At 37.7% G+C, this 21,999-nt stretch overlaps 1 protein-coding gene across 15 annotated transcripts in view; it reads right to left on the reverse strand.

Moving 5' to 3' along the window:
• BCAS3 (BCAS3 microtubule associated cell migration factor) overlaps positions 1-21,999 on the reverse strand; it is a 502,746-nt gene that overhangs the window by 385,224 nt on the left and 95,523 nt on the right. For 14 of the 15 annotated variants that reach the window (XR_014714393.1, XR_014714394.1, XM_084650993.1 and 11 more), the window contains 3 exons: positions 18,315-18,391; positions 16,401-16,484; positions 5,796-5,966 (listed from right to left, as the gene is read on the reverse strand). Coding sequence is in view for 13 of the 15 variants with exons in the window: in XM_084650993.1 (XP_084507119.1) it covers positions 5,796-5,966; positions 16,401-16,484; positions 18,315-18,391 (332 nt within the window). In the remaining 2 variants the exon portion in view is untranslated. The remainder of the gene's footprint in view (positions 1-5,795; positions 5,967-16,400; positions 16,485-18,314; positions 18,392-21,999) is intronic. The other variant, XM_084650987.1, reaches the window with a different exon arrangement.

Below are 21,999 nucleotides of genomic sequence, written 5' to 3' on the forward strand. Positions count from 1 at the left end.
TTTAAATAGCTAAAGTCAGTGCATTGTCAGCTTCAGGTCCTAAGATGTATGTGCAAAAAAACCCCAAAACCATTATAGCTAAGGTCAAACATCAGTGGAAAAGGGCTAAAAGTGATAAATCTGTGGCATTAACTACTGCTCTCCTTTTAATAGAATCCAGCATAAACTCAAAACAGCCTTGCGCTCAGCCTGAACCGTTTATCTGAGACAAAAATGTCTTCTTGACAAAAAGCAGATCCCCTTTAATAAAAGTAAGGCAGACAGTATTATGCTCTGAGGGAATCCTGTTGCTATATTTTATTTTTATTTACATTATCATATATATCTATAATCCATGTAGATATAAAAAGTGAAATATATTCTGAGTGTTAGAATATTGAATTAACTTTTGTGAAAATTGTACTTTGTCGTAAGTAAAAGTACAGGGATTAATAACCAATGGAATTGCGTATGCCGTTAAAGTTTTACTGTTGAATACCCTTTATTCTTTAAGCCTTTTGTTTTACCATAAATGATTCTTGATACTTGAGAAGCATCTTTATTTGGTTCAATTGTTATCAGCTCCTTACCAAATGGAAATGAACTTATGGAACTGCAGCAGTCTGCCTTTTTTTTTTTTTTTTTTTTTTGGGTGTGTGAGTGTAAAGAATTCCTCTTTAATGCAATAAAAAGTTAACAGGGAACAGGAAAAAAACACCAATCACATTTTAAAACATAAAAAGACAAACATGTTATATATCTTATAATTTTTCGAAGTTAACATTAAAAAAATTTCCTCAAATATTTTCATGTGTTTTGAATGATCAATGAGTAACTCAGTGATATATCATTAATCACATCACTATCAAAAACATTAAGAATCAACTAAATCTTAGATGTTTAACAGATTTATATTCAGGCACAAAACTGCCGGCTTTTGAAAAAGGTCATTATTTCAGACTAAATGTGGGTGGCCTAGTTGATGAATTAATTAAGAATAAAGAATCAAAGGTCAAAAGAAAATAATTTTTCTATAAAACTCAAACCACTAAAGGTTTCTGTATTTATTTCCAATTAGAGAAAAAAAGAGGACATCTGTATAGGTTCGTTTTTATCCATTTAAACTAATTAACAGATCCAAATAAATAGCCACTGCAGTTAACTGAAAAGTTTGGTAACACTTCATTAAAAGAACGTTTAAACAAGCACATGGACCGTGGTAACATATTTTGGTTGACCACAAAGTTACTTGGGGTTCTTGATCATTATTTTTATTCAGTTTTTAAATATAATCCAAATAATCCAATAATTCAACATTTCTACACTTTTCTTTTAACGACACTACAGTTAAAAACTCTCTCAGAGTACTACTGTTTTTAAAAGAAGGAACTAGCACATAAACAACTGCCACATGTGAGACTTCACTAATATATCTACATTAATAAGATTTACCAAAAATATTTTCCCCAGAGATTTACAACATTACATCTCTGTGTCGTTAAATTCAAAGATTTCTTCGGTGTACAAATGTGTGTATATTTCTGTATAACGTTAATAAATGTTTCAAATTAAGCAATATTATGTTAATATCGTATCTCATAAAATGCACTGAGTGCTATCTTGCATTCTTTACACTGGCTGCCTATAAAAGGGTAAACTGAATTTTAAAAAGAGAGAGAATAATGTCCGTTTAAAATTCTAACACTTCTGGCCTAACTATGTTCAATACATGCTTCTTAACCCTAATTTCGGCAGGTAAATCTTCATATCACACACACCTCCAAGTTAGGGTTTATACTGTCATATCCAAAGTCAACAATCACACATTCTGCTGTTGTAGGCCCCACGGTATAGAACAAGCTCCCCAGTGACACCTATTTCGTTTAATCCTTTACTTACTTTTTTCCCTTTCAAAAGTGTTTGCAGGATAACCACTGCTGGCCACATATTTATTACCTTCCTTTCCTATGCTTTTTATTCCACTTTTTAAACTGGACCCCTCATTTGTTTTTACATATCTCTCTCTTAAAGAGGTCATTTCATTATTTTTATTACTCTGTAATTGTTTTCATTCCATTATATAATACAATGCCCAAAGTTCTTTGTCAGAGGTGGGGTTAGTGCTACGTGGATAAATAGGGTGATTTTGGAATTCACAACGGGCATTTAGGTGCCCAGTTGAAAGCCATTCGAAGTTGGGCACCCGACTCCCATCCACGTCCCTGAAACTAGAGGTGCTATTATTTTTGACTATCCTTTAAGACACACACACACCCCAACGCACAGGTCCCTGGATGAAAGGGCTTTGCTTCAGTGTCTGGAAAGGGTTAACTCAATCCAGAATACAAACTTATGTGGAATCCGTGGGTTCCCATGCAATTTAGGAAGACCCAAGCTACCATTGAGCACATCCATCCCAATTCAACAGAGATGTAATAGCCCAAACCACAAATCCTCATCTTTCCCTTTCCACCTAAAAGGAGTCAGGGATTCTACCCAGTGGGGTGTCTCATACCTACTTTGTCATTTCATTTCTCCGAATGAGTCTAGATCTCGATAAAAGAAAAGGAGTACTTGTGGCACCTTAGAGACTAACCAATTTATTTGAGCATGAGCTTTCGTGAGCTACAGCTCACTTCATCGGATGCATACTGTGGAAACTATGTCCTATCATTGCCCGCTTAATCACTGCCAGGAGCGGTGCCTTGAAAGCAAAGATAAAAATACACAAGGGATTTGACCTGTAACTGTAGAACAATTATTTCATCTGAGCATGGGGATAACATTAGACCCTGTTAGTAACCCACATTAACCATCCAGCTCAACCCCTCTCCATCCCAACTGGGTGAACCCAACAAAGGTTTGAGGAATGGGGCAGGTGTGAAGGTGGGGTAAAACACACTACAGACAAGCCAATTTGCGATGATGGGGTCATTTCCCTCCAGACATTAAATATAATGAGCAAGGATCAACCCAGCTCAGGTAGTCATATAGGCAGCAATCGAGCAAGGTGATTAACCATGTGCCTACCTTTAAGAAGGCAGTGCAGTTGTAGCCATGTCAGTCCTAGGGTATGGGAGAGACAAGGTGGGTGAGGTAATATCTTTTATTGCACCAACTTCTGTTGGTGAGAGAGAGACAAGCCTTTGAGCTACACATTGCTCTTCTTCAGATCTCTCTGACCAACAGTGGTTGGTCCAATAAAAGACATTACCTCACCCATCTAGTCTCTCTAATACCTTTAAGCATGTGAGCAGTCCTATTTACTTCAGTGAGACTACTCACACACTTAAAGTCAGGCATTTGCTTAAGTGACTTCCTAACTGGAGCCTGAATCAATTATGCTATGAAAACTACCCATTCTGTGAAGGTAGTGCAGATGGATCCTACATCATCTAAACAGTAACCGGTCACCTCCTCCAGACGTACCCGATCCCATCAGTGTGAGAGAGCAGGAGCATTCCCAGCCTCCTACCAACTGACTCTTATTCCCACTCCCCTGCACTGGAACTAGTTAATTCATGCAGCCAGGAGAACTGGAATCTGCCATGTTCAAGCCAGGATCATGCACAAAATCCGCTGATTCAATTCAATGATGGGGGAAACAGAGAAGGAGGGTAGCATCTAGCAATGACTCAGAAGGGACAGAACTGCACGTCACACACCTTACACAGGAAAGTGCCCTACAGAGGCAGTGTTCTACAACAACCAACATTTTCTAGGCCACATAAAAAATTAAAACTATCTCCCAGATTTTTGTTGATCAAGCTTCTTCATTGATAGACCTAGACCTTTCCCTGAAGTTATAAAAAGGCCCTCTGTGGGGGGTGGGGTTCCCCGTATTAGAAAAACCCATGCAGAAAATTCTGAGAGCCAGCTCCACACTGAAAATAAATTATCAACCCCAGTACTGTTTACATATCCCAGGTGACAAAAATATAAACACCAGAAAGTTATTTCTGGATTCAAATGATCTAAGAATAGTGTCTACCTCAAAACCTGATACTTCAGGGTTTAAGACAAAAAACACAATTGTTTCACGAGCAATAGTGGCTTATTTATGATATTGTAGTGTTACTTGGGCAAGGCAACTGTAACCATTTTTGTAACTACTTTTCCACAGTGTCCTTTAAGTTTGATTACTCCCTACTACTGGTAAGGTCAGAGGACAAGTTCATAAAAACCTCTAAACCAACAACGAGACTTAAAAACCTAAGATAAATCATTTTATTTCTAATGCAGAATAGTTAATGCACAGACAAGAACATCAGAAATAATGACTGCATTAAACAAGGCTTCATGATAAATTTATGAAGTAGAATTTCTCTTTTTTTCTGGCTTTCTAAGAAAAGGCAACAGAAAATTTTCCAGGAAACAAAAATGAACCCCAAAGGCCAGCAGCTTTATTTTACTAACAGGTTTCAGAGTAACAGCCGTGTTAGTCTGTATTCTCAAAAAGAAAAGGAGTACTTGTGGCACCTTAGAGACTAACCAATTTATTTGCGCATAAGCTTTCGTGAGCTACAGCTCACTTCATCAGATGCAGTGAGCTGTAGCTCACGAAAGCTTATGCTCAGATAAATTGGTTAGTCTCTGAGGTGCCACAAGTACTCCTTTTCTTTTTGATTTTCCTAACAGAATCTTGTAAAATCAAATAAAATACTGTTATTTTCTATTTTCTGCTGGTTTTGTATTATTTTGTTTTTAGGAGAGAAGGGGCTTCTATATCAAATCACTGGCAACACTATATGGATTTGATTATCTTTAAATTAATTCTTGGAAACATTAAAGTATCAGACAGCATATTATAAACCTGGAAAGGAAAATATTTTATTTTATCATCAGTTAGGAAACATACCTAACATGACTTTTTCTTTTATTTTTAAATATCTTACCAAGATAACAAAGCTGTACACACAGTACATCCTAAACTTTAGTGTGGGCCCTTTGGGGGTTGGGAGAAATAGGAAGGAATAAGGGCAGGTCGTTGTTGGTTTTGTTTTTAATTCAGCAAATGTTGACAAATATATTATGGAAAAAACTCAATTTGAGGAACCGCCACAAATAATTAAACCAGTTAGAGTCTTGCATGAGTAGAGTTTCCAGGATCAGGCCCTTGAAAAATAAACTATTAGTTGAATAAATCAATAAGAAACCTATGACACCTTTATTTTATAAAGAAACTCAATTAAAACACTAGTTTCCATTTTAAATGGTTGACGTATGGGTTTTTTAAACAGATAATCTTACATGGTACAATTGTATTCTATAAATTAACTATGCTGTCAGAAAAACAATATTAAATGGCAGACTAGGACTCACTTAAATTTATGCTTTGAAAAGTTGAGTAATTACAGACTTTCTACCCAAGTTCTCATTTTCTTAGCTAACCATAGTCTCCCAGTTATTACTATTTTACACCATATCAAACAATTCACCATATTTCTAGAGCAGTGTCAAATTTTCCTGCTACATTATGTATTAATAAATGTAATCAGACCATACCCACATACAACTGGTCAGCATAAATCAACATCACTTTTGAGCAAGTGTTAGAGGGACAGAAAGTGACACTTCACACTTGATGTTGTCAAAATGTCATGTAAATGCGCACTACAGGCTATATTCATGCTGGCTTAAATTCAGTCCCAAATAGCACTTCCTAAGCCATAACAATGTGCATCTGTAAATTTGCTTGATCTGATAAAATTCATGGTTATATTTTTCATTTGGAAATGTAAACGCACATAATGCATTTTTAATTCTAAAGTCTTGTGACACTGATACTCTTTTTGTTTCTTTGCAAGTTGTATTACCTGCCCTTCTCCAACTGTCTCGGTATCAATAACAGTGATGATCCCAGGCACCAGAGGACTTCGACGAGTATTGCTATGAACTAAAATCTCTTCTTCAGTTGCTCCTGAAGGCAATGTCCCTGTCAGCTGTGTAACCACTTTCCCAACCATTGTAAGTCCAGTCTTTATCGTCTATAAAAAGAAAGAGAACCAATAAATACAGTTTTAGGGCTGTTTTTCAGATCTACATTGAAATTTCTCTCACAGCACAGTGAATGTGGTGACTAGATTGCTCATCACCATACATCAAAAAACACATAAAACAAATTAAATGGGTTTTTATAACTGACATACTAATTGTGTGAGATGCTAAATGTAATAACATTCTATTTAAAAGGCTTAGCAAGCTACCAATAGAGTTTGATCTATCTCGTGAACTAGTTTTCTTTGGAAAATAAAATGTAATTTCACATATTTTAGCTAACGGCTTCAAAAACATTGATAAAAAGAAGAGAAGTATTCACTGTAATGTCTTTAGACATTATTATGTAAATTTTTTTCTTTTTAAAACTAACATTTTTATTTGTTTGTTCCTGGAGGTACTGAGCAAAAGCCACTACAGTTGAAAGCATTACAATACATTGATATTATAGTAAAAGGGGACAGGTGCACAGAACCCTTTGAAAGAAGGGCAGAGATGTGTGTGCACAGATCACATTTCTATTGCCACATGACCGGGCTCCTCCATGATCATGAACTACAGAAATATACAAAGCTTATCCTTCATTTCATTTGATACGTCACCTCAGAGAGGGTAACAGGGAACAAAATGTATGTTGTAGCTGCAGTGAGAGGAATAAAAGCATTACACATTCACTACATAAGAACGACCCTACTGGGTCAGACCAAAGGTCCATCTAGCCCAGTATCCTGTCTTCCGACAGTGGCCAACGCCAGGTGCCTCATAGGGAATGAACAGAACAGGTAAACAAAGTGATCCATCCCATCGCCCATTCCCACTACGTAGAGAAATATTTACTTAGGACCAAACCATGCTTGACTTACTCATATATTAATAGTCCCACTGAAGGCAATGGTATCCAGATGAGTAAGACAGGAAGGATGTGGCCCTTGATGGATATAACAGGGATAGTCATTTATTTCTCAAGAATTCACCTTTTGGAGTTCTAATATCATTTGAATAGGAGACCCAAAACCAGTAACATTAAAAGCCTACATCTTCAAAGTGGTGGGAAGGAGGACTTTCCAGCAGATCACACAAATCCCACTACCAGTAATGGGACTTACTGTTCATGTTTCCTAGGCACTGCTTTGAAAATTTATCCCTTCCACTGGGTTTTATACTTTACTAACTTTTTTTCTGCAGGTGGGGATGGAACAGGACAGTTTGGGAGAGATGGCTTTAAAAAAAAAAACACAGCTACAACTCTGAAATGTCTTTCCTTGGACGAGGACCGCTCTGATAAATAAATATAATAGGTGTTTAAGAACAAAATGACATTGTAACAAACAAATTCTTAACTAAAATGACAAGCAAAGCTGCCTGCTAAATTGAAAAGGAAAAAAAAAAAAGATACAGATCACAAACTGAAACCAAGAATAAGCCACAAATCAATTGTAACTGCTTTGTTTAGTGCTAAAAACTCAAACTGCAGTGATTAGAAAACACATTAGTGTTCATCAATTAGCAGCCAAACGTTTGCTTTAATAATTCATAGGAAATGACTTACACAAAGTCTGGTAGTGTGTTGTCAGGAAAGCCTCTGAAGGACCAACAGAATTAGGCGCCACACTGTATTGATGGCAATTTCTAGCCAGGAAGCCTGATTAACCTCTGAGATGCCTCTGTTGATGTACTTACCCCATTAATGCTAATGGAGATGCTACCACTTAAAATTGAGCCATGCCTTTATCAAAGGAATGCCTTTTGGTTTTAAAGTCTTTAGTAATATATCCTGCCATTTGCTTCTTATCTTGTCTTTTCATACTCATATCAATGAATAAGAAAAAACAAACTTTAACAGCTAATGTTTCATCCAGAAGATAAAAAATAATATACAACAAAACAAATAACGGTATCTGAAGGGAAAGACCTAAAAGTTAATACCACAATACTGTGTTACAACACATAGGCCTTCAGAAAAAACTGACCAATACTGATGCGACATACATTTGTAACTAAGAGCATACACAAATGCAGCGGTATTTTATGCAGCCAGAAAATGTAAGCATTACAGATTCAGTAAAATACATAGAAAGATTATGTGACAAGAACAGGTTAGAATGAGCCTCTTAAGAAAGTAACTGCAATATTATATCTAGTTAGATTATATATAGTGACAAGCACACTATTTAAGTCTTTCTATGAAACACATAGCATGCTTATCTAACAAACTGAACTACTGTCATATGTTATACCAGATTGTGACTGCAAGACGTCTGAAAAGTAATAGGTGTACAAAGATTTGGCCCAGTCCATTAGTACATAAATATCAGTGCAAAACCATTACAGTGCTTATTCCCTTGTGCTATGTGTATATTCGCAAAAACTTCCCTGGTAATCTTTAACCTTTCCCATGCCATATCAGCTGTCCTCCCTATCCATTAGTGCTAATGGCCTTGCTCTCACATAAGCTGTTAGTACTCATTAAGAAGTTATCAGGTATCAAGAGAAAACAGATGCAGTTTTTGCTAAATCACTTTACCACCTTGGGATTAAGAGACACCAAGAAAGAATCAACTAAAGCAGTTATTAGGTGACAAGAAAACTTGGTTTATAATTTGATGTTAGACATTAGGCAGACCATCAAAAGAGGTTTAAATTTAAATAAATGTATGAGTTTTCACTTTTCAGTTTTCTTCATTATTGATGGGAATCAGTAGTGAGTGAACACATGATGTTTTCCTAAAAATGAAATCCACTGTTTCAATGTTTTCTTGTAAACAAGTTGCACATTTAAATGCAAAACCTCAAACTTTGCGTACTGCAATTAGACTCTTAAAAAAACCTGTTCACCTTCAAATATAAACAGTCATTTTAATTTAAAAAAAAAAAAAGTATGTACTCATCCACTGTTTAATCTAAAAAAACCCACACCTTTAATTAGCTGAGAAAATTAAAATGGGTCATCCAATGACAGTTGAGCTGTTTAGTTTTAACAAGGTCTTATGTCCTTTTAGTGATAAAATGATGTATTCACAAAAAGAAAAGGAGTACTTGTGGCACCTTAGAGACTAACCAATTTATTTGAGCATGAGCTTTCGTGCACGGTATGCATCCGATGAAGTGAGCTGTAGCTCACGAAAACTCATGCTCAAATAAATTGGTTAGTCTCTAACGTGCCACAAGAACTCCTTTTCTTTTTGCGAATACAGACTAACACGGCTGTTACTCTGAAACCTGTCAAAATGATGTATTGTTATTTCTCACAAAATGAACAATAAGTTGACATAAAAATTTAAATGTTTCCAAATTAAGACTCTGGAAGGAGAAGCAGGAATATTTGAAAGAAACAAAGCTTCTACTGATATGCAAATACCCTGGTAATCAATAATTAAATGGAAAATATTGTTTGAATAACATAACAGTTCCTTCGATTCAAACAATTTTAGATCCAAATTTGAACCAAACTTTTGATGAAGTTCTGAAATGAAGTTCTTGCCTTTCCCTTCTCCAGCCATGATGAGAACCATACATGCTGAAATAGCAGAAAATATGGTCTCACGAGATACAGAGAGGAATATACTGGCTACCCTTAAAAAAAAAGTATGGAAGGGTGCCTGCCGTGTCACCCCAAGACTGAATTAGGAGAGAGAAGGCATACCTGGACACCTCTTTAAAAGACTAGAGAATGAGCTGGTTTGGCTGATCACCTTCTCAACACACAGTCGTTAGCAAAAAGCTGGGTCTCTCTCCAGGTAGATGGGAAGAAGCCAAAGAAGGGGATGGAAAAATGTGTCTTCTGCTCCCGCCCCCCCCGCCCCAAAGCATGGATACTGCAGATAAGCAACTTCACATCTGGATGATTATCTAAACCCATTCCCTGGAAGTTCACCAATCACTAAAACCACTCAATAATAATGAGCTTCATTCCTGGAAGATGCTACATGCCTTCAGTCCCATTTCACTGACTTTACTGGCAGCGGAGAAATCCATGGGATCTGAAGCATATCATACAAAGCAATTTTCATCTTTGTGAACATTAAATAAACTTCCCTGATATACTCTATTAAATTATCAACATTTTAAAATGTGGTAATTTTCTGTTTCCAGGGCACTTACATTCAGTGAAGCTGCTGAACTTATCACTACTGTGATCTGCCTTAGAACACACACAGATAGTCAACAGACTCTCCAAACAAATGGGAAGAAATGAAAAGATCAGAGGGGCAAAATGACCCACGGAAAAGTTAGCAACAGCAGAAAAGGGAGTTTTTGTCAGATGCATCACGTGGGAATAGTGAAAACTACTCTGTCTGTTCAAAACAAAATCCTTCTAAGCATCTAAAATAAAGATCATCAAATAATAAAGCCATGATATTGTGAGTTTCTCCAATATTGCCGGGATAAAAAGAGAGATTAACCCTTGGGCACCAAGAGTCAAGGTCTCCTAATGCGACTGTGGTTTTGAACTTGGCATTAAATGCAAACAGGGGTAGGTAGCTCTAGCTCTGCCGGATAAAGGGATTGTGGATAACTCTTGAAATTGTTGATTGAGCAGGAGGTCAACCTATTTCAAATGATAAAGACATGTGAACCACATTAGTGAGAAAAAAAGCTGTTCGCTACTGCGGCATTTTTCAAGTTAGTTAATCCATCAAATGTCATCATGGTAAATATTTTCCACAGCTACTGAGTGTTTCCTCTGAGGATCTCCAAGTGGGAGCTCTCAGATGGGGTTCTATCACCGGTTTCAGAGTAGCAGCCGTGTTAGTCTGTATTCGCAAAAAGAAAAGGAGTACTTGTGGCACCTTAGAGACTAACGAATTTATTTGAGCATAAGCTTTCGTGAGCTACAGCTCACTTCATCGGATGCATACCGTGGAAACTGCAGCAGACTTTATATATACACAGAGAATATGAAACAATACCTCCTCCCACCCCACTGTCCTGCTGGTAATAGCTTATCTAAAGTGATCATCAGGTGGGCCATTTCCAGCACAAATCCAGGTTTTCTCACCCTCCACCCCCCCCACACAAATTCACTCTCCTGCTGGTGATAGCAGGAAATAGCCCAACTTGATTGTCATGCACATTGTGTAAAGAGTTGTCACTTTGGATGGGCTATCACCAGCAGGAGAGTGAATTTGTGTGGGGGGGTGGAGGGTGAGAAAACCTGGATTTGTGCTGGAAATGGCCCACCTGATGATCACTTTAGATAAGCTATTACCAGCAGGACAGTGGGGTGGGAGGAGGTATTGTTTCATATTCTCTGTGTATATATAAAGTCTGCTGCAGTTTCCACGGTATGCATCCAATGAAGTGAGCTGTAGCTCACGAAAGCTTATGCTCAAATAAATTGGTTAGTCTCTAAGGTGCCACAAGTACTCCTTTTCTTTTTGGTTCTATCACCATGACTCCTTACCAAACTTTATCTTCCTTCTCTGGGCAAAGGTTCCTCCACTTCCCTCAATAAGAGATTGGAATCAAGACCCACAAAAGGCTGAATTTCTCAAGGTCATTTGAGAAAACAAGAACTTTTATGGAACCGCTCTGAATTCAAAAGGGACAGAGTGGGGAATAAAAAAGGACATCCACTTTAAAAGTAGCTAACACTTCCATTGATCAAAGGGATGGATCCTAAACCATTTCATGCAGATAAGATATAATCACAGTTGAGGCCTGTAAAGGAAGAGTTACTTAAACAAGCAATAAGGTTGATGGTGAGGTAATGGGAAGGGCAAAGGGCAACAGATATTTGGACTGTGTCTTTGCCTCTGAGGTAAATCAGTGTTTCAATTACCAGGAAATCACATATTGCTCACTGCTACCCAGTTGGATTAAAATCGGTCAAAACAAAGTTATTAACTTAGTTCCATGCTTTAGACTTGCTAACAGACACAGAAGTTACAAATCCGTTAACAGAAAGCACAAACATAATTAAGACACCAATTCTGCAAATGCTTACACATGTGCATGCCTTCCCTCACTTAAGCAGTCCCATTGCCTTCACCTGGATTATTTACATGAGTAAAGTTCTGCATGTGCATAAATGTTTGCAAAATCGGGGCATAAATTTGTACCAGGTTTGTATTAATTAATTGGAACCTGGTCAACGAACAATAAAATAGCCTCCTACCTATCAAAATTTCAGGCTGAAAATATTTACATTGTCCATTGATGTGGACATAGAAACAATGAAACACGGATATCATAGGGTTAAACAAGAAGGATACAATGTTATTAACAGCCTACAGCTAACTGGAATATATCACCCAACGCTACCCCACACGTTTGTTCCAGCGATCTGAACTGGCACCAGTGGACCTCGAGGTCCTACCTTGAAAGTGAGTGTGAACCCATGCCCTCTCTCTACACACTCAGGCCAATCAAGGAACCCTGACTGGATACCAGAGTCCCAACCTCTTTCTTGGAGAGGTACGATAGACGAGAAGAGCTACAGGTAGCACTGGACATAGAGGTACGCTCCTGTCGTTATGTCACACTACATAGCTGTTTGCCCATTTCCCAATACAGGGAAGATGCACCTTCCAGACCCCAAAACTGGGAATCAGTCCAGCCCCTGGCACTCTCAGACATCCAGCATATTAGTGATAGGCAGGACGAACAGGGCTACTCAATCTAGGATCCACCTTTTTTTTTTTTTTCTTCTTCCTTTTTTAATCATCCCCTTCCCCAACTTCAGCAACGGAAGAGCCAAGACCCCGGCTTGCACAGACCAATGGCAGCTGCAGTGGATGGGATGAACACCAGAGCCTGGACCCAGATGCTCCATGTGATCCTGTCTCTCCATACAGCATGAAGAAAGGAAGGGGGCAGAAGTGGGAAGCGGCAGGCCCCCATCTACTAGAGGCAAAGAAGTAGGGGTAGAGCAGGGAGGATGATGAAGACTGTCTCAAATCCCCTTGGCCAAAATCTCCCTCCCTCCCCAGAAGGTTGTCTCCACTGTTCCCAGTCCCACCCAAACTCCACCCTGGCTTGCAAGGTGGGCATTATGTTGGATCATATTAAAGAAGTTCTGTATTAAAATCACAAATGAGTTTGATTCCCCATAGTTTAAATTCCAGGGTATTACTAATGAAGAGGTCTCTTGGTTTTTGGTACTGTTTCTCTCCCTCTATGTGCGAAACTTGCAAGCTGCTAACTGTGTTAGTACATTCTAAGACAGAGTCTGTTCTCAAAGCAATTCACAGAGAGAGAGACCCAAAGCAATACTCTAACAACAGAAACAGCACCCAGAGACTCCCTGCCCTTTTGTTGTATTAACAATTGTGATTAAAACAGAGATAGAGGATGTATGTGGATGGATGCTTGGTGTGAATAATAACTGAATGATCAGGGAGGTGCCAGCCTAAGAATCCAGCGTCCATCGGCTGAAGAAGGCGACAAGTGGAAATAACCAGAGGACCCCCAGAGGGCAGACTGGAATCCACCCAACAGCTTCAAGGATGGGAGAACCAAAGAACAAGATAACATCTAGCAGTACGGAGCCGTCAGGAATGTGCTATCTGCTGATTGATTCAGCAACAGCATGATGAAGCAATTCCCATAGACTGGCATAGGAAGAAATTCCTATAAAAATAGACTCTAAAAAGTGAGAACTTTGGGGTCTGATTCTGCAAACCAACTTCCAGGAACATCAGATGAGCATCTGACAAGGCCCTGCTCTCTCCTCATGTCCAGGCCACCTGGCCAGTGCCTTGGCATGAGCAACTCTGAGGCTGGTAACTATGATAACAACCTTGCAGAACCTGTGTGTGTGTGTGTGTGTGTTTGTATGAATGAATGTGTGAATAAATATGAGATTGAATGGAATGTTATAGCTATAACTAACTGCTTACTATGATTCTTTCTGTATTCACAATAAAAGTGGTATTTTGCCTTTTTCCCTTTAATAAGATCCTTCTGGTTTTTATTCTATTGGTATAACAATTTTACTACTCTAATTTATATCACAAATTGAGGTCTCATTTAAATATATGCCCTCCCCAGCACATATCCTGTACACAAGAGTCCCAGAGTCTCCCTCGCCCCTATTTACACAATGCAGTCACAACTAACCAAGGACCACACTAACAATTGACAAGAGAATCAGATTTCCATTCTACCCTGTAGTACCAACCCGGAAGTCCTTCCCCAAGTATCAGTGGGTTAGGTGCATGTGTTAGGGCATATTATCTAATGGCTTTCTATCTTTTCCCAGCTCTGATTACTACCTTGTTCTTACATAGGGTCTCATACATTTTTCTTTCCTACAACTATACAAATATTTTCCCTGTTTATTGCACCATCATTATTTTCAAGTTTGTATATATTGGGCTCGTATGTATTGGGTGAAATTCTCCGGCCTGTAGGATGCAGGAAGTCAGACTAGATCATCATAATGGTCCCTACTGGCCTTAAAAACTATCAATCTATGGTCTTGTCTAGGGACCCTTTTGTGCTTTCTGACAGACACTCTCTGGCTGGTTTTTTCAGTCTCTGTAACAACACAAAACAAAAACTTACCCTTTGATCTGCAAGGACTATTGAATGTGTGCTACCCAGTTGTTCATAGGGTTTAACAACATCGTGGCTTGCTCTTTCCAATGACGTATTGGGCCAGACTCTTGCTTACATTAAGGCCACGTTTTAGGATGCTATGGTAGTGTAAAGTGACCCTCATGTAAACAAGAATCTAGCCTATTTGAGTACAATTATAGCAAATGCTACTGAGCTAGTCAGCTAAGCCCATTTGCCCATTTTTTTTAAAAAAATGCAAATACTGATGAGACGGAAAGTATTTTTTTCACCTTTTTCCACTGAGTGTGAAGAAACTCAAAGCATATATTACGGATCTAACATAGTATCTTCAGGAGGAAGAAGATCCAAATTTCCCCTCAGCAATGTAAAAACCTGTCATTTTTCTTCCCCTCCAACCACAGCACAGTTGAGTTCTAAAGCCATCTTGATGGAATACATTCATTTTTTTATTTGCTTTTATATGAAACATCATGACCTTTGCTTCTCTTTGTGGGTTCTTTAAACTGTTGCTTTGTTCTGTGCAGTTGTGCTTTCTATTCCATGCTGTCATTTAGATTCTCTTTGTAATCCCTATGATTAGAACTGTTTTGTTGTGTATTTCACAAATCACAAGGCTTGTGGTTATAAGAAAAGCTTGTAATCAGCATGAAGTTTGCCAGCCAACACTGAAGCTCACTTTTGTGTGTGTGTGTGTGTGTGTGTGTGTGTGTGTGTGTGTGTGTGTGTGTGTGTGTGTGTGTGTGTGTGTGTGTGTGTGTGTGTGTGTGTGTGTGTGTGTGTGTGTGTGTGTGTGTGAGAGAGAGTGAAAAAGAACTGACTTTGCCAAATGTGAGAGGTAAAATCTCCAGGACAAAAATGCATGCTCTTTTGGCTTGCCTGAGATTTTTCCATGAAAACTCAGAAGCTTCCAAACACACAGAGGAACGCTGTTCCGACTAAGCAAACCATAGGCACTGGTATCTAAATGTAAACATTATTATTAACACTGAGAGGCTTTTTTGAAGGTTATAATAACTGGAGCTGGGTAAATAACTGATTTTTTAGTTTGGTGGCTGAACTAAAAAAATCTGAAAAATAATTCGGTTTGTATCAACAGTTTTTTAGGTTTTTCTTGCCAGTGAAAAACAAAACAAAAAAATTCATTTCAGGTCTAACAAAACGTTTCCTTTAACTTGAAATGTTTAGTTTTCGGAGGGGAGGGGGGGGGCTTGGGGTTTTTTATGAAAACTTGGGGGTCAGGGGTTGATAAATCTAGCTAAAATTCCAAACAAATATTTTTTCTGAACAAAGTCAAAATGTTTAATTTTGAAAATTTTGAAATGAAACATTTCTGTGGTTTTAGAATTTCATCCTCTCATTTTTTCCAACCAAAACTATTTGACAAATCATACCAGTGAATAAACTATTTGCCGAAATAAATTCGACCAGCTCTGGTAGTAAGTATATAATTAATTAGCTCTTCTATCCTTCAAGTACAATTTTATCACCCTTGAAATACAGTAAAAATACAGTACTGGAGCAACTATATCCACAGAGCACCAGGCACGGCTGTGTTTATAAACGGAGCATCAGTCCTGCTTGAGTAGATTTAACTGAGAATGCTCACATGAGCAAGAGCTGTTAGTGTGACTAAAGGTTTGAGATAAAAAAGCCCAATCGTGAATGGCGCTGAGTGCCTACTGAGAAGCGCTGAGCAATGGCTGCTCAGAAACGTGCAGGATCTGGCCCCTATATTTGGGTTTAATATTATTAAAGCAATTCCAGCACCTTTCTTAGATTCTTTTCTGTTTTGCGAATTCGAAGGGCGGGGGTGGGGGGGGGGATCTCAATACAGTTCAGCAAAGGAATCTGATAATCACTGCACACGATAAACTTCTTCCAGCGGTTGCTGATGTACTCACTTTGGCAGCACTAATGACTGTGGCGGTGTAAGACTGAATGTTGTCTCCACAGGCTCCACCACGGGACTGATGGCACCGGATCAGCTGCGAGGAGAAAGACAGCCAGCAAGTCACTATTATTAAACTATACAACCCCGTAACCCATTAGCATAGCTCTTATTTATCATGTACAGTGGCGTGTTTTTTCATACAAATAGCAAAAAGCCCTGCTGAGACACTTAACCCCTTTTTATAATCTTCTGGGTGCCACCCAGACTGTCGCAAGCTCAGCTTTGGTTTTCAATTACAAGATGAGTAGTCCCTAAGAATTCATAAACTTTGAAATGGTGGAATTTGGGGTCTGGCAGCATTACCGCAAATAAATTTAAATAAATATAATCAACGGCTTTAGCGATGTCTATGTAACTTTAAATATTTGACATCCTAAGAATTTGGATGTGGCTTTCCCCTCCACTCTTTTTTTTTTTTTTTTTTTTTTTTTTATTATACAGACTCCAGCAAGCAGAAAAATGACAAAAGAAAAAAGTTTGCTACATACACATTTTTAATTCTTTGGGCTTTGTAGAGATTTAATATGTCTGCAATGGCATTGCTTCTAGACTGCTTTTGTTTTATTATTAATAGACCAAACCAGGACACCTTTAGCCCCTATCAAACAATTAACAAAGACTGCCAGTTAAATAAAATGGCAAATGAGTCACTGATATTTATTGTTGCTGCATAGAAAATGTCGACTCTCTATTTGCTCCCTTCTATCATTTTTGTTGAAAGAAAGAGGAAAAAAGGATAAAAATCACCCTAACCTATATCTTCTCCATGAAAATGCCTCTTCGTAATTCTATTAAAATGGGTAAAAAAGTAAAAATTCAACTGAAGAAGGGCAACAGTCAATGTATCCAAGGGACACATCAGTAGCTGAAGTTCCCTTTTGATTTATTTATTTTCATAATTTGTTTAAATATTGCTACAGCAGCATTTGCAAAACTTACAGATCAGTCTGTAAATTGAACAACACTGTAGCTGACCGATGGGTGTGGTGTTTCATCAAGAGGCAGACCTAAATTTGGACAGAGGTATAACAGCAGGCAAATTAATAAAAGCTGCCTCTCTGATAGTCTTTGGCTCAGTTCTTACAAGCAGCTATTCCTGTCACAGGAATGTAACCAAGGGTGAACATGAAAAAGGTAAGTGCTTCCATTTTAAAATACAAACCATACTCTGGTAACTGAAGGTAAAGTTTTCAAAGACATCTTGTTTTAAATTCGCAATAATCTTTTAGGACTACACTGAGTAAAAAGAGTGCTAATTACTTTCCTTGGCATCTAATTTTTCCTCTCTTTGACTCTGAAAATAATCAGAACTAATTCAATATTTTACATTCTCGAAGACAGCTGTGGTCTAATGGATTGAGCCTGGAGGCAGGCAGCCAGGAACTTTTGAGTTCTAATCCCCACTCTACCCACTCACTTGCTGTGTGGTCTTAGACAAATCCTTGGACCACTTTGTGACTCAGTTTCCCCTAATTGTAAAATAGGCAAACATCTGTCTTACAGAGGTGTTGCGAGTTATTGTTTAAAGAACTGAACACAATTTTTAAGGTGTTAATTGCTGAGCAAGCTATATGATGCAATTATGGATTGAAAACTCTTCTTTTTCTGCCTGTACTATTCTTGTATATCCAGGCCCTGTAAGCTCACACAGTTGAATATGGTGCATAGAGTAGAAGGATGATATAACTGCAAACAAAACACAGCTGGTAGGTGTAATTTTTGGCCAACCATCATTTGTCAATGTCCTTTTAAAGGCTACAGCCTTTTTTTTCTTTTTTTTAAACAAGTCTGTTCCTGTGGTTTAAGTAAAATCATTCTGGCTTCTCTACTACAGAAAATATTTAAAATTTAAGCTATTCCTTACCTTATTTTCTGCATAAGCAAGCCAACGACTCCCAAGAGCAATGGGATTCATGTTTGGCCCCGGACAAGGATAGCAGCCTGAAAATTTTCAAAAGGCAGCACTGAGAAATATCTTAATGACTTCTTACAAAGAATTTTACTTATTGCCAAGAAAACAAAAAGCCTAAACAAAGAGCTTTCAATTGCTAATATCACTCAGCAAATGCTTACATTTTTGTAGCTGAAGATAAGATTGTGGCTAGATGAGCCATGTTATTAACAGTTAGTTAATTAATGGTAAATGCTAATTTTTCCTTATGTTTGAGTTTCTTTTTTAAAAGGCTGGGAGTGGAGAATAGATTTTACAACTTTAAGAAACCCATCACTCAAAACTGCATGAGATATTAACTTTTAATTTAAGTTACTGGGGTTTTCACTACTTTGAAAAGTGGATTTCTCCACATTGTGACCCAAGCAATTCTATATATTTACACGATGATTAAGTTCACTTTACTGAATGCCTGCTGGTGATCACTAACTGCAATAAGGTCAAAATCATGTTAGGTGTCTGTGGGTGGGTTTTGTTTGTTTTTAATAGAAGTATTTGTGTTTACAGGTCACCTCTCACAAAGACTTATGTGCGTACTTAACTTTACCCACTTTGAGTGAAATCCTCACCCCATTAAAATCAATGGCAAAACTCCCATTGACGTCAACTTGCAATTTCACCCCACAGGTAGTTCCATTAAGTCATTGGGACTACTCACAATGTATTAAATTAAGCCCATATGTAAGTATTCATAAAAGGGAGAGTTTTAACAGCATTGACCCCAATCATGAACAGTACAGAAGAGGGGGTGTGTAAGCTTTCCTTGCCCAGCTTTATCAACGCATTTTAGTCTTGGCTTGCAACATTTCTTCTATCCCAGTACTGAGTCTCTTTTAAGCAGACTGCCTATCATGACAAACTGCGTGCTTGCTTTGGGGTGTGTTTACAAAACTGTGCTTTCTTCCTGCAAAACTGTTTGTTCGTTATCCCCTTCACTGACTCAAGCTCAGCATCAGAACTCCAGTTAGCTTCATACTAAAAACTTTCCATCGCTTATAGAATCATAGATATATAAGGCTGGGAGGGACTCGAGAGGTCATCTAGTCCAGCCCCTGCACTGAGGTAGGATCAAATATACTTAGACCACACTTGGTCTAACCTGTTATTCATGGTCTGTGTTATCAAGGAAAATAGGTGCATTTGCAGATACACAAAGTCTTAAAATTTTAAAATAGATATGCATAAGGCTAAGATTAAAAGTTAAAAACAATACAGCACAGAAAATAACAGTGTTAAAAAGCAACTCAAGTTAAAGCTCCCCTTGAATTTTTGAAAAGGTGAGGGTTAAATATATATATATATATATATATATATATATATATTTTAAAGTTGCCAACGTTTACAATTAACAAACTAGATGGGGTGCTAAATGTAACCAACAGAAAGAGTCAAAAGTTAACAAAATATAGAAAATGCTAGCGTTAACTATAAACAAAAGCAGGATTAAAATAAAAAATATTATAAGGACAAGTTTTAGAACAATTTGACAGAAGAAATAGAAAAGAGTAAAACCTAAATGAAAAAGCATAAAGGAAAAAAAATCTGGAACTAAAGGCTGCGCTCTTACTATTGCACTCTGACCAGTTTGCTGTATACTGTGGCCTGTTCTTCCCTGGGTCTTTTTTGGTCATTTGAGATTGTAAGTTCTTCGGGGCAGGGACTGTCTCTTTCTATATAGATGCCGAACACATAATACTATGAAGTCCAATCCCAACCGGGGCCTATAGGTACTACAACATCACAAATAATATGTAACATTTTTCCTTATCATTTAGGGCTCCAATCCTGCAAATAGATATGCCTGTGCAGATCCAAACCCCAATGCATTGTGCCACTAACATCAATGGAATTTCATATAGATATAAGTAATTCCACCACAGTTATTTGCAGAATTGGGGCCTGATGCATGATTTGATTCTGGGTGACTAAATGTAAACGGCTAGTGCAATAAGGTCCTGAGCCAGTAAAGTACCTTTAACCATGTGAATAGCCCTATTTGCTGGATTGAGGTCAGTACTACCTAAAACAGCATCTAAATGTTGGCATGGTTGGCTAAGGGAACATTATCCATGTTAACTATTTTGGGAGGGGGGTACAAAATACAAAAGCTACACATAATTTTAAGAAGAAATATCATAGGCAGTGTATAAAGCATGGATCTTATCAAAGGATTAATCATCCATATTTTTCTCTATTATCTTTCTGAAGATCATTTACACTATATCAATTTAGAGTATTTCTCTCTTATTGGTTGACCAAGATAAAAGGTAAACAAAACAATGCATTTAAAATGTTTAGATTTGCCTCTGTCATTTACTGGAGTTTTGGTTAATCCAAATCATAAAGGGTAGACTGGGGTCAGTCAAACAGCATTTTAGAATAGTACACACATTTAGCAACAAAAGGGAATGGAAGGACTTGCAGAATATAGCAGTGGAGAAGTGACATACAAAGAGGAAGCTAAATATAGCTACACTTCTATTTAACCCATTTATTTCATGGGTCAAATTCTTGTATACTGATCAGTTAACTACAATAAGAACAAGTAAATCTATTCCTTGTCTAAAGTTGATGGGAACTACAGATAAGAATAATCCTAGTAAACCATCCTTTTCATACTAGCTGTAATCATTTGCTTCTTGAACAGCCACTTGGCCAGAACTTTTAGTGAGGACAAAGGCAAAACATTTTCCTATGCCATTATTTTCTAGACTGTGCAGTGCTGAAGGAGATTTAAAACAACTGATTAAACTTATTTTAATGTACAAAATGCGAGATTTTAAAATCTGACTTACATACATGTATATATTTATGAGAGAGACTGAAATATGTATTTGAAGATCATTCTTTCTGGACACATGTAGAAGTGGATATTAGACTAGTCATGCTGCATGAGTTAAATCATGCCCAGTATCTATTTTTCAGAGTAGAGGTGGGAGTACTATAAAATTCAAAAAATCGTAATAAGCCATTTCAAAAGTCATGAAGCCATGGTAACAGAAATAGCAGCAATTCATCCCACTAAACCCATCTCAAGACAGGAAAGCAAAACCAAGTGAGCATTTTGTAAGATGCCTTTTCACCTTCTTGATCTCAGGAAGGAAAATGAAAGCAGAGAGTAAGATGCCACAATTGTTACTGCACTCTGAAAGTGCATAAAATGTGGGCAGCCAGAGCCTCTTAATGAAAGAAGGCAAAAATCCTTCTTAAGGTTGTAAATACAAATGTGTTCTTCCGATGACATTATTATTATAAACCAGGAAGGACTTAATGCTGACCTCAGCTTCAGCTTGTACAATTGCTATCTGGTTCAGTAAAGTTGTGCAAGTCCTTGGAATCCTCCTCCTATCCCTCATACAGATATCCACAAAAAGATGTTAAGTGTTAAAATTTGTCTCATACATCTTTACGGTGTTTTGTAATCGGCCATCTGTGCTTCCCAAACCCCAGAACTACTGTGGGGTAGATACCAAAGAACAAACCAATATTAACCTGATAACAAAACTAATATCAACTGATAGCAAAAAATGTATAAACCTGGCAAAAAGTAAGCAATTTAAAAAGACAAATTCTCTTTTGAGAAGAAAAAAAAAAGCGA

This window comes from Lepidochelys olivacea, assembly GCF_965140295.1.
Source record: "Lepidochelys olivacea isolate rLepOli2 genome assembly, chromosome: 17".
NCBI classification, from domain to species: domain Eukaryota; kingdom Metazoa; phylum Chordata; order Testudines; family Cheloniidae; genus Lepidochelys; species Lepidochelys olivacea.